Source organism: Arvicanthis niloticus, chromosome 11, assembly GCF_011762505.2.
Source record: "Arvicanthis niloticus isolate mArvNil1 chromosome 11, mArvNil1.pat.X, whole genome shotgun sequence".
In the NCBI taxonomy this organism is placed as follows: domain Eukaryota; kingdom Metazoa; phylum Chordata; class Mammalia; order Rodentia; family Muridae; genus Arvicanthis; species Arvicanthis niloticus.
Genome location: NC_047668.1, coordinates 16,825,618 through 16,839,610, shown reverse-complemented (window position 1 = coordinate 16,839,610; position 13,993 = coordinate 16,825,618). Strand labels below are relative to the sequence as shown.

Here is a 13,993-nt window from a genome sequence, read left to right as displayed (position 1 = left end):
GGTTCACGCCTTTAATCCCAGCACTTGGGAGGCAGAGGCAGGTGGATTTCTGAGTTCGAGGCCAGCCTGGTCTACAGAGTGAGCTCCAGGACAGCCAGGGCTACACAGAGAAACCCTGTCTCGAAAAACCAAAAAAGAGAAAGGAAGAAAGGAAGGAAGAAAGAGAGAAACAAACAAACTACGGGCTGAGATGGCTGACTGGGTAAAGGCACTGGCTGCCAAGCCTGAGAACCTGAGTTCAGCAGCAGATCGTCCTTTGGCAGTAACAACACCTTGAGTTCTCAAGCACAGCTCTGGTAGAGCACCTAGACAAAAATCACATCCTCATTACTTAGCTTGTAGAACTACCCAAAATCAAATAAATAAAGCACAATTTCTCCATCTCTATCAACTGCCTGTGAACTTCATTCCTAACATTTAGTAGAAAGTTACTGCAGATGACACAGTATTAACATATTGTTTTTAAATTGCAAGATATAGATTATAGTTGACAAAGAATTTTCAGTGCGTTAATTCTAGTTTGTAACCATAAAAAGTACCGTATCTAATCCCTGGAATGCCTTTTTTTTTTTTTTTTTTTTTTTTTTTCCTCCTCCCTTCCTTTGGGGTGAGGTGCTGTGGACTGAACTCAGCCAGGGCCTTACACATGCTAAGCCCGAGTTCTGCACTCTCAGCCCCATCTACAGGTCTTTCATTCAAGAAACTGGTCCCAACCCTCCTAACCAAGGCCCTGGCATCTTTTTGTAATCAGTATGCATGCCTGAATTCTAGGTCAGAAACCTGGTGGGGGATAACAGAGACACTGCTATTAAAGACAAGAGCAAACTTTGAACAGTCTTTCTATTAAATATTAGTTGGAGGTAATGATTTTTTGGGCAGTACTGGGGATCCAACGCCACACATCATTCATAGCAGGCATGGGCTATAACCCTGGCCTATGCTCAGACTACATAAGAGAACCTACTGGGGTGTTTTGATAGTATTTAGGTTCAAACAGGGGAATGCTGCATATAGTTTGCTCCCTAAATCTTTGAAATGTCCATACACAGGCTGGCTGTGGCAGCTGTGGCACCTGTGCCTGTATCTTCAGTACTGAGGAGGCAAGGTTCAGGTTCACCCTCAACAAAAGAGAATTGGAGGCTATGAGATCGTGTCTCCAAAAACATTTACACACACATAAGCACCTAAAAAACTGAAAGCAAATGGGACAAAATGGTGACAATTAGTGGACATGACAAGAGCTCTTAGATTCTTTAACTACATCTGGAATCTTGTTCTACATTGAAAATTCTAACAATTTTTTAAAGGAAAAAAGATACATACGTAGTGCTACTTTATATTGCAATTATTTTGTCAAAAACCATCCTAAGTTAAAAAATATTATTTTGAAAACCAACCCGGTTCTCAATATAACAATTGGGACCGTTGAAAACCAACCCGGTTCTCAATATAACAATTGGGACCGTTCACCTTTTCTGGTTTAGACTCCTCTTCATTCTCATCATCAGAAGACGGACCTGCCAAAGCTGACACTTTGCTAATCACACCAAGTCTGGCGAGCTGATCCAAAAACATATCACCACCTTTATCTACTAGATCCCGTATGATCTGCAAAGCTAACAAGTGGCCATCATCATCATCCTGGGGAGGAAAAGAGGGCGCACGTGAGAGCAACGAAGTCAGGGAAGTGAGCAGAACACAGCCTAGTCGCGGCAACAGGAAGTCCTGTCAGGGAGCAGTGTGATGTTTCACTATGAGAGAAAGACAAGAAACAAACCTCCTGATCAAGAACAGCTGCAGTGATCTCCACGAGTGTTGTGGGCAAATTGTGACCAACATCAGAATCACAAACTTCCTTTAACAGTGCTTCGGAGCAAAAATGAATCATTTTTCGGATTAAAGCAAGACTGGCTTTCCTTAAAAAGAGAAAAAAGAATTTTATGGAACAGAAAAGCTCAAATTAGATAAATAATCAGCTATACATTAGTAAAAACTTTTTGCAACAATTTTATAAGTACTAAGAAAAAGGATATACTTGAGAATACTAAAAACTTGAGACTATGCTGTGAGAACAGCTATGTTTACTATTTAGTTGTCTTATTTTCTATTAGTACAGTGTTAATCAAAACTAATTGTCCTTAATAATCTTGTTAAATGCTATTTTACATAGCATTTAACCAGCCTGGATGCTGAAACAGCATGTTAATTTTAGAAAAGGGGGTAAAAAAGCAAAGAGAACTGGTCTAAGTTGTAACTAACTTAAAATTTCCTATAACTCAAAATACAAAGCTCTAATCAAATATTTTTTAGTTTGGCAATTTGAAAACTCCACACTCACTGTAGCTATTTCTCAAATAAACAAAGATACAAGATACTAATCCCCAAGTTACAAATGCTTTGCTAACTTGTGTTCTTCATTCCTGTCACTGGGAATGTAACTGGGAATGTATCCTGAGGACCTAACAATACTCTAGGCACCAAGACATTGTATTGTTACCCTTGAGGTGACCAGAGGCTCAAGAGGCAATATGCTCCTGCCATCCCAGAGTGACTCTCCCTGCACCAGAACTACTACCACCCCTCAGTTTTCTTTGTTTGTTTTGGTTGGTTGGCTGGGGGGTTTCTTTTTTGGTTTTTCAAGACAGGATTTCTTTATGTAGTCCTGACTGCCCTAAAACTCAATCTACAGAACATGCTGGTCTCGAAATTAGAGATTCACCTGACTCTGCCTCCAAAGTGCCATGATTAAAGACTTTTTTTTTTTCCCTTGTCAGCACTAAGAACAAGTGCTTTAACAGAGTTACATCCCCAGTCATTCTAATTCTGTCTAGCTGAATTCTTAACATTCTATTTTCGGTAATAAAATCTAAATTATTACAAACTTAAATACAAACAAATAAAAATAAAAAGGTGAGTGGACAAAGGTCAGACAATTTTATTGGGATTAATCAAAGACTGTTACAGTTGTAAAAAATTACTGAGTATAGTAGTTTTAGATAATGAATTAAGTAAGAACAGTTAAGAGTAGGTCTCCTGTTTTCTGGCTCTGTGTCTGTCTCTCACAAACACACACACACACACTGTGTCTGTCTCTCTCAAACACAAACACACACACACACACACACACACACACTTGGACCCATTATGAGGCAGGAATTATTTCCACTTTATATTTTAAAACATTACAACTCTTTAAACCATACAACAAACCACATGAAGTAGGTTTTGTTATCTCAGTTTTACAAAGAATGTCTAAGAGATAACAAATCCATCTTTATCATTATATTTTCATACTTGCATATAAATGTTATACTTACAAACTGCTTAATTAACACAACTTTATGAAGTAAGTTCTCTTAAAGTATTTTTCTCCCTTCCGGTCTGGGCCTAAGCACTGAGCAGATCCCGGGCGGCAGCTCTGCCCCCAATCTCGAAGAACCCAGAGGAAGTGGGGCTCCCAGGTGCTCTAACCCTGGTATTCTTAGGTAAGCAGACAGCAACGCCCACTCCAAACAGGGAGTAACTGGGAACCCACTAGGACCCAGGAAGTCACTCCTGGCCTGGAGCACTGAGCAGATTTTGGGCCCCAGCTCTTACCCACCCCACACAGTTTTGATAAAACCAAGATAATAGGAAAGACAGGCTCCAGTCAGAGACAGGGCAGGAAACACTAAGGAGAACCAGATGGCAAAAGGCATATGCATCAGCAACCCATGGTATTTGGCATCAGTAGAACCTAGTTCTCCCACACAAGAAAGTCCTGAATTCCCCATATCACCAGGAAAGCAAGATTTAGATTTAAAATCACTTCTAATGATGATGATAGAGGACTTTAAGAAAGACATAAATAAGCCAGTTGGTGGTGGCACACGCCTTTAATCCCAGCACTTGGGAGGCAGAGGCAGGTGGATTTCTGAGTTGGAGGCCAGCCTGGTCTACAGAGTGAGTTCCAGGACAGCCAGGGCTACACAGAAAAACCCTGTCTCGAAAAACCAAAAAAAAAAAAAAAAAAAAAAAAAAAAAAAAAAAAAAAAAAAAAAGACATAACACTCTCAAGGAATTTGAGAAGAACACAGGTAGACAGGTAGAAGCCCTTAAAGAGGAAACACAAAAATCCCTTAAAGAATTACAAGAGAACACAACCAAACAGATGAAGGAACTGAACAAAACCATCCAGGATCTAAAAATGGAAGTAGAAACAATCAAGAAATCACAAAGGGAAACTACCCTGGAGACAGAAAACCTAGGAAAGAACTCAGGAGCCACAGACACAAGCATCACCAACAGAATACAAGAGATAGAGAATCTCAGGGGCAGAAGATACCATAGAAAATATTGAAACAACTGTCAAAGAAAACGCAAAATGCAAAAAGTTCTTAACACAAAACATCCAGGAAATCCAGGATACAATGAGAAGACCAAACCTAAGGATAATAGGTATAGATGAGAGTGAAGATTCCCAACTTAAAGGGCCAATAAATATCTTCAACAAAATTATAGAAGAAAACTTCCCTAAAGAACGAGATGCCCATAAACATACAAGAAGCCTATAGAACACCAAATAAACTAGACCAGAAAAGAAATACCTCCCGTCACATAATAATCAAAACACCAAGTGCACAAAACAAAGAAAGAATATTAAATGCAGTAAGAGAAAAAGGCCAAGTAACATATAAAGGCAGACCTATCAGAATTATATCAGACTTCTCACCAGATACTATAAAAGCTAGAAGATGCTGGACAGATGTCATACAGACCCTAAGAGAACACAAATGCCAGCCCAGCCTACTATACCCAGCAAAACTCTCAATTACCATAGATGGAGAAACCAAGATATTCCATGACAAAACCAAATTTACACAATATTTTTTCACAAACCCAGAATTACAAAATAGCAGGAAAGCTCCAATACAAGGAGGGAAATTATACCCTAGAAAGAGCAAGAAAGTAATCCTCCTCCAACAAATCCAAAAGAAGATAGCCACACAAAGATAATTTCACCTCTAATAACAAAAATAACAAGAAGCAACAATCACTGTTCCTTAACATCTGTTAACATCAATGGACTCAATCCCCCAATTAAAACACATAGGCTAATGGACTGGATACATAAACAAGGCCCAGCATTTTGCTGCATACAGGAAACCCACCTCAGTGACAAAGACAGACTCTACCTTAGAGTAAAAGGCTGGAAAACAATTTTTCAAGCAAATGGCCCTAAGAAACAAGCTGGAGTAGCCATTCTAAAATCTCCAGCCCGAGAACACAAAGGGAGGGACTCATGGCTCCACTTGTATAGGTAGTTGAGGGTGGCCTTGCCAGGCATCAGTGGAAGTGGACAGCCTAGGTACCTGAAAATTTGGATTCCCTAGTGTTGGAAAATTTTGAGAGCAGGGAGGTGGGAATGAGAGGATGGTGGGAGCACAACCTCATAGTAATTGGAGGAGGGGGATTGGGTTAAGGGGTTAGGCATCAGTGGAAGTAGAGGGCCTTGGTGCCTGAAAGCTTAGATTCCCTAGTGTTGGGGAATTTAAGAGAGGGAGGTGAAAATGGGAGGATGGTGGTAATACACCCTCATAGAAACTCCCAGAATTATATGAATTAGACATGACAGAGGCAGGCCACCAGAAGACTAGATTCCAGAATTCAAACAAATAATTATCTTGATACTAAAATTTGTTTTGAGAATTGTATATTGCAGAATACACAGCCTTGGTGTATCTACTCATCAAGTGAGCTGAGCAGACTTGCTCGAACCTCTGATGCCCTGGAATTGCAGCTGGATGCAGTGAAGACACAGTGTCAGGCTTATGAATTTACTCTTCTCCCTGCCCCTCTTTTTTTTTTTTTTTTTTTTTTTTTTTTTTTTTGGTTTTTCGAGACAGGGTTTCTCTGTGTAGTCCTGGCTGTCCTGGAACTCACTCTGTAGACCAGGCTGGCCTCGAACTCAGAAATCCGCCTGCCTCTGCCTCCTAAGTGCCTGCCCCTCTTCTAATATCTCAGCGCCCATAATCATCTTGAAGAAGTTAATGAAGAGTCAGCGCCCCTATTCCCTGGGCTTGGGGACTGAGGTGGTTAATATTGGGCTCTCTTTCTAGAGAAAAGTAGTGGTTTTGTTAGAACAGGGAGGATTAGCTAGGATTTATTGCATAGCCATAATCTATTGGTAGAAATCTGTATAATTATTACTAAGATGAAGTTATAATTTCTTAAATGGTACAAAATTTACTTTGATTTCAAATTTAAGGTTTTCATTGGTATCAGCTTCTTACTGATATAAAAGTGAGATTAATAGTTACTCTCATAGGCATTGTGCCTATAAAACACATTTAGGAATACAAGGCTTACACCCAGTCCTTCTTTAACTTTTTAAACTGATTTGAGATGGTTTGCCTGTGAGTTAAGGGCCTATAGCAAATTCATGGCTCTAAGTCTATTATTAGGGTGTTTTCTATATTTTATTTAGCTGAGAGGAGTTAACAAACAATAGTCCAGATTGCCTTACATGGATAGTTGGTTTTCAAAATGTCAGAAGTCCACAGAATCGATGTTACAAACATTTCTATATAAATGTTCATTCTGATTAGATACCTGTCTGGTCCTGACAGCTTCCTGTCTTGGATTCTAAGAAAAAATTGAGCATCTTTGGAGTTACTCCAGTTGTGGTGAGACAGCCACTAGACAAGAATTGCCTCTTTCCATCTACAGACAAATTACTGTCCAGAAAAGGACACACTTGCGGAATAGTCAACTGATTATATCTGCCAAGACAGAGTAATCAGCCCTTAATAATTCTGCATCACTAAGTCTGTCAGATGATCCTGGGCCAGAAGGCTGAAGATGGAATGCTCCAATGTTTTATAGTATAGGGACTGTTCAGGTGCTCAGCAGTCTCTATAATTTGGCTAAGTTTTAGAAGCTATGCTTTGTGCTTCCCATAATTTCCATTAACTCAGTCATTCTGGATTTCTGACGGGTTGAGGACTTATAGTCTCATAGCCAATTCCGGCCATTTACTTTGAGAGAAAAGGTTTGAGAGGATGGTTTACAGCTGACATTCATTCTAAAGCCAAGAAAAAAAGCCAGGTTCAAAATTAAGTCTTTTAGTTAGGAGGGACGACAGAGGTTCTGTTTAGTCAACAAAATGATGAACTGGGTATTAGGTCTACCTTGTATCTTACTGACACAAATTAATATCGTTATGCTCTAATTGTATTCTAAGAGAAAAGTTTTATTTTAACAGAAGGGTAATATGTAGGAGGAGCTAAGGTGGGAGGAGTAAGGAGAGGAGAAGGAGAGGAGGAGAAGGAGAGGAGGAGCTAGGTGACAAGAGGTGGGGGGACATGGAGGTGGATGTTTTCGTGTCCCCGCCAGTCAAAGATAGTTGATATATCTAGGTTGAGTATTAGGTTACACTTCTGATTGATATTGAGCATTACCAAACTTATAAAGCCTTTGATTAACATTAAAAAAAAATAGTATAAAAGCAAAAAGGAGAAGTGGGGATGGGATAGGGGTTTTCTAGGGAGGGGAAATGGGGAAAGGATATGGCATCTGAAATGTAAATAAAATATCCAATAAAGATTTTTACATTAAAAAAAAGTATTTTTCTATTACATTAAAAATAGCATCATCTGGGGAAAGCAGGTCTTTCTTTAATACACAGAAGAGATTTATCCATCTAAGTACTTTTTGTTTTGGTTTTTTTACTTTAGAAAGGGTTTTATTTATGTACAAATAATAGTTAACATTCTATTCATAAATTCTATTTTCCAAAAGCCAGAGTTTCTTTTTGGTTGTTTAAGGTTTAAAAAAATAAAAAATAAAAATGCTGGATATGATGGTGCAGAGCTTTAATCCCAGAACTTGCAAGGCAGGGGCAGGTGGATCCTTGTGAGTTCCAGGCAGCCTGGTCTCCAGAGTGAGTTTAGGACAGTCAGAGCTACACGAAGAGATTTCCCGCCCCCAACCACCCAAAAAAGAAAGAAAAGAACACACTAAACTTTGATAGGCACCAAGATTGTTCTGCTTCTAGATCACTGCTGGGCTGGAAGGAGAAGACAGTCTTTTGGGACAGATGTCTCAACTTGGAACTAACCATTCTCCAAAGCAAAAATAGCAAGATGCCATTCAGGTAAAGTTCATCAACCCAGCCTACCTTCAACATCACAGCTGCCTACTAGAATGGCTGAAGCAGGTCAGACGGCCCAACATAATTCATCTGTGTTGTATGTTGCCATTATGCAACTCTAAGAAGTTATAAAACATACTAGACCAAAACAAGAGACTCAGGTAGACATGAGAACAGTTAGTTCCTTGTGTGACCTCCATTTCAATAACCCTAATAAACAGACTATCCCAATGCAAGGAAAATATTACATCATTTTAAATTTTACTCTGGAAGACGGTTGGTTCAACCATGTTATGCCCATAGTTCATGTCTTCATCTACACACAAACTTTCCTGTTTGCGCGAGCATAACACAGTGAGGCAGAATGCAGAGCTGAGACCTAACACCCACTAGGGGATGCTTTTACAGGCTGCAGTGTTTAAGGGGGAATCACACTGAATCACCCTTGTCTGGGGGACCTTATGGAACCCATCAATAACTAAGTGGCCGAGAGTCTCCACTTTACTTCAGTGTGCACAGGGCTGGTTGCAGGCAGCACCGTTAGGAAGTTTCCTCCATGGCCACATCCTCCTGTAACTGCTGTACCAGTTTTTCCTCCAGCTGCTTTCCTTTGCCTGCAAGAGGAGCCCAGATAAGATTGATGTTCTGCTTGACCTTCTGAAGCTCTTTGTTTTTCTTCAATCTGTTCATTATAAATTTAGCCTGGCACTTCTGTTTGATCGCCTCAACTCTCTTCATTGCATCAGTAGTTTTATTCCACAACTCTCACCAGTATTTCACAGGCTCATTTCTGTTTTTCAAATCCAAATGAGTTGTCCATGGTGAGTTCTTTGCCAGCTGCTATTAAAGAAGGCTTTAGTCCATCTGACCTTGCGTGGGTTTCTATTCTTCTTGGTTTTTATGACACTTGGATTTGCAGAATCGGAACACCTTGCAGTCACTGCAGATGAACACCATGCTGTGGCCTGGGTAGATCGGCCGGAGCAGAAATAACGCTTCTTGATCCTCATGTTGACCCCGCATGGGACCCACCTTGCAGATGCGGAGCTTGAGTGGAAGTCCATCTAAGCACTTAAACAATTTTATACGGACTGAATGCATATGAGTACAGCCTCCACACCTGCAAATTGATTTCAAAAAGGCCAGAGAGCCAGGTGTGGTGGCTCATACCCATACCTATAGTTCTAGTGAACAGTTAAAGGCATGAAGACTGCAAATCTGAGGCTAGCCTGGTACACCATGAAGCTAAAAAGCTTCTGTACAACAAAGAACAACAGTCAATACTTTGCTAGGTATACATCTGATAGGGTTAGTATCTAGAATATACAAAGAAAAAAAACCACCTAAACATGAAAAAAATAACTCAATTAAAAATTGGGCCGGGCGGTGGTGGCACACGCCTTTAATCCCAGCACTTGGGAGGCAGAGGCAGGCGGATTTCTGAGTTTGAGGCCAGCCTGGTTTACAGAGTGAGTTCCAGGACAGCCAGGGCTACACAGAAAAACCCTGTCTCGAAAAACCAAAAAAAAAAAAAAAAAGAGAGAGAGAATTGGAACATGGAATTGTTTAGAGAGTTCTCAAAAGTTAGAAAAACAAATGCCTATGTGGATGTGTGAGAAGGGAAACAGTTACTCAGTGTTGGTAGGAATGAAACTATGTATAACCATTGTGGAAATCAGTGTGAAGATTCCTCAAAAAGCTAGAAATGGATCTATCACATGATCCACTTGTACCATACCTGGGCAAATACCCAAAGGACTTTCTATTGTACTGAGCGTGACTTTAACCAAGAAATGGAAACAGCATAAACGTCCATCAGCAGGTGAATAGATAATGAAAATGTGGTGCATATACACCCTGGAATATTCAGGAAAAATGAAATTCGCAGGTAAATGCAGGGAACTGTTAACAATGGTTATGAGTGATATAACCATGACCTAATCAGACAGGTATGACATGGGGTTATTTGGTGATACTAGCTTTCAAGACTATTAACTTTCAAACATTTTCTCCTCAACCAGAAGCCAGGTGTGGTGGGGCACAGCTTTTAAGGCCAGTTCTTGGAGGTAAGAGGCAGGCAAAGAGACCTCTGTGAATTCAGAGCCAGCCTGGTCTACACGGTGAGTTTCAGGTCAGTCAGGGCTACATAGTAAGACACCATTTCCAAATATAAAATAAAATAAAACAGAAGAAAAGATGATATTCCCATTTCCAACCTAATTTATATTATGTTTTTTCAGACATTAAAACAAATCCCAGATTCTTCTAAAAACTGGGATGTATCATCTATCAGTATTATTTAAGTGCAGTATGACGAGCTACCTTATTGAAGGCAACATAGTGTGCTGAAATGTTTGTGCAAACACGGGCAATAACCTCTTCAAGTATATTGGCGCCATTTCTGGGTCTCCTTTGGGCTCATTACATTCTTCTTCATCTTTGTTTGTATCTTTCTTTTTTTTGTCATCCCCTTTATTAACTGGACACATCCAATCACCTACAAAATATTATTTTAAAGAACATGTTTGAAATACAATTTCCTTCAAGGAAAAAAAAAAGTTATGATACATTCACTTCAAACTGAATGACCTAGAGAATAGAGTCCAATTTTGAACACAACAAAAAAGCCTGCCTACCTTGAAAACTTAAAAAAATATTCAAATCATTCTAATTACAGAGCTCCTAATTATTCGGTATATGATAACCCCTTAACTTAGATTTTTTTGCATTCTGGATTTATGCATCCAGTCTCAGAGACATAGAAAAGGGGCCAGAGAGTCTTCCAGAAGACCTGATTTCAGTTCCCAGGACCCACATCAGGCAGCTCACAGCTGAAGTGTGGAACTTCAGCTCCAGAGGATCTGATTTCTGGCCTGCACAGGTACTGCATTCTCACGCACAAACCCAGACCCACTCACATGCTAAGGAGATAGATCAGTAAGGTGTCAATGATTTCTCCATTGCCCCCCCCTTAAAACACACACACATACACACGCACGCACGCACGCACGCACGCACACACACTATATAATATATAGAATTATTTGGCTTTCTAAGAACGGTGCACTCATATATTGTTAGGATGTCTGTGGAAATAAAGCTGAGCAGCAAACCCAGATGGCCTAAAAGGAAAGCACACACAGCTAACCTGGAGACTGGAGAATTGCTACTACTTCACTGTGGCCTCTTTCTCGAGCTTTATCCAATGGTGTTTTCCCATCTTCATCTCTGAGATCCGGATTTGCACCATGCCGTAACAAAGTCTTATAAAGAAAAGCATTTCATTTAAGTACAACATTTCTTGTATCATTCAACTCTACAATTTAAAGATTTTCTACCAGCTAGAGAGATGGCTGAGCAGTTAAGAGGACTGACTGCTTTCAGAGGACCTGGGAGAGATTCCCACAACCACATGGTGGCTCACAACCACTTGTAATTCTAGTTGCAGGGTATCCTATTCCCTCTTCTGACCTACAACAGCTCCTGAATACAAGTGGTAAACATACATATACTGAAACACACAAACACAAAAAATAAAATAAAATGAAAGGAAAGGAAAAAAATAAATTTTAAAAAATCTTTAAAAAGGCTTCCCAGAATCAAAAAGGCAGATACTAATACAAACCTCACCTTGTACCTACCACCTTAAAAGCAGATATTCGTATCTCAAAAAAAATTATACATAATTTCACTTGGTGATTTACCATCTCTAAATTAAGATATAATCAATGATATAATAAAAATAATCAAAGATATAATAAAAATGACTCTGTCATTTCTTCAAAGTCCTCCCGGTTTTTACTCAACAGAAGTGCTGCTTGGTTTATGACAGGCAATCAGCCTCAGCATGTTCTGTACAATATCACCAATTCTTTGACCCAAAATGCATCAAGATCTCTTTCCTCTTTTTCCTATTAAATGTTTTATAACCTCATGGTGAGTCTATTTAATCATAATGGCTCAAATACTTTTTATAATGATGGAATCGATACAATTTAGAAATAACTGAAACAGAGTAGACCCCAAATGTTCTACGCTAGGTCTGATCCCCAAAACGGGAGTGGAGGGAGAGAATTCTCTCTAAAATAAAGACCTGCTTTGTTTACTGACTATTACCATCAAAGATCTGGCTCTCTCTAAAAACCAGTCAGTTCAAATTGCTAGCGTGAAGAGACTGCCTTCCTCTAGTTAGAAGAAATCCACCCCAAGGATGGTTATCAGAATCTCCATCACAGTCTAAGATGGCAAGACAGTAACAGCAGCTACCACTCCAACACCTGAGGCGTGCTGACCACCATAGGGGTCCAAATGCATTCTATTTTTTTCTATTTCTCCCAATTCTAACAGTAATATAACCACTATACAGACAAGACATCAAGACAAACTCAGTCACTTTTTTCTACATGGGCTGAAACTTGAAGCCCTGACTTCAAAGACTAAAGTCCCATATCACACATCTGATAGGAACACTTTCATTTAACCTCTAATTTTTTTAACGTTTTGTTATTATTTTACATGTATGGGTGTTTTGCCTGTATGTGTATCTGTGCACTGTGTGTGTATGATTCCCTAAGAGACTGTCAGATCCCCTGGTGTCACAGTGACAGATGGCTGTGAGCAGTACGGGTGTTAGAAATTGAACCTGGCTCCTCTGGAAAAGGAGCCAGTGCTCTAACTGCTGACACATCTCTCCAGCTTATGAATTTCAGTTTCTCAAAGTAGAAAGAGAAGTGTCAAAAGTAGAAGGTACTATGCATTTTTGCTTAAGAAACACTGAATCTATTTTTTTTAAAACTAGTTACAGTAGAAATAGGAGCAGCAGATACAGGCAGCATGGGCATGTAACTCATCAGAATGAAATGTTTTATGATTCTCATTTCTGAACCATGGGGTTGTTACAACAACACTTTAACAGCATGGGGCTGTTCAGATAGCTCAGGGGATAAAGGTGCTTGCCACCAAACCTAGTGACCTGAGTTCAATCCCTGAGACTGACATGATGAATAGAGAACTGACTCCTCCTGCAAGTTGTCATCTGACCATGGATGCCATGGCATACACATGCAAACAGACACACAAGTACACACACAATAAGTGACTAAAGATAATCTTTTTTTAAAAATCTGGATTTTACCTTTGCTACTTGAGGTCTTCCAAAACACGCAGCATAGTGTAATGATGAGGACCTTTGGCCTCTATTAACATCAGCGCCCCTCTCACAAAGAAATTCTACCTGTAATATGATGAAGAATCAGTGTTGCTCTATTAATATTTCAACACTTTAATTAAAACACCACCTTTTATTAGCTTACCATTTCCTGAGTTCCAAATGCAGAGGCCCAGTTTAATAGAGTCTGGCCCACATCATCCATAAAATTTACTTCAAAGGCTGAAAGTTAAAAGAACAAAAAAGTCTTTTATTTTTTAGGCCAATAACACTCAAATTTCTAAAGTTTAAACAATTTTGAGATTGCTATGAATATTTTATTAAGTACAGGAATAAGGTATTTAACATAGTGAGTTCAACTATATTAGGTTCAACCAGCAAACCTAAGGCCATCTAAGAAAAAGTATTATAAAACTTTAAATCATTCTAGGCACAGTAGCGTACACCTATAACCCCAGCAATCATGAAGCAGAAGCAAGAGAGTTACCACAAGTTTATGCCAATCTACTCTATATTCTCAAGTTCTAGGCTAGCCAAAGTTACAAAGTAAAACTTGAGAACTGGGGAAAAATGAGGGGGTATCAAATAATTGATGAATTATACTGTTTAAACACTAAAAATAGGCCGGGCGGTGGTGGCGCACGCCTTTAAGCCCAGCACTTGGGAGGCAGAGGCAGGCGGATTTCTGAGTTCGA

The 13,993-nt window shown here is 39.5% G+C and overlaps 1 protein-coding gene and 1 pseudogene across 8 annotated transcripts in view; both read right to left on the bottom strand.

Moving 5' to 3' along the window:
* Hectd1 (HECT domain E3 ubiquitin protein ligase 1) overlaps positions 1 to 13,993 on the bottom strand; it is a 95,089-nt gene that overhangs the window by 54,399 nt on the left and 26,697 nt on the right. For all 8 annotated transcript variants that reach the window (XM_034514353.2, XM_034514356.2, XM_034514354.2 and 5 more), the window contains exons 7-12: positions 13,444 to 13,520; positions 13,266 to 13,364; positions 11,280 to 11,394; positions 10,454 to 10,628; positions 1,778 to 1,916; positions 1,471 to 1,641 (exon numbers count right to left, since the gene is read on the bottom strand). In XM_034514353.2, coding sequence (XP_034370244.1) covers positions 1,471 to 1,641; positions 1,778 to 1,916; positions 10,454 to 10,628; positions 11,280 to 11,394; positions 13,266 to 13,364; positions 13,444 to 13,520 — 776 coding nt within the window. The remainder of the gene's footprint in view (positions 1 to 1,470; positions 1,642 to 1,777; positions 1,917 to 10,453; positions 10,629 to 11,279; positions 11,395 to 13,265; positions 13,365 to 13,443; positions 13,521 to 13,993) is intronic.
* LOC117717116 (putative ribosome biogenesis protein RLP24 pseudogene) lies at positions 8,520 to 9,318 on the bottom strand (annotated as a pseudogene).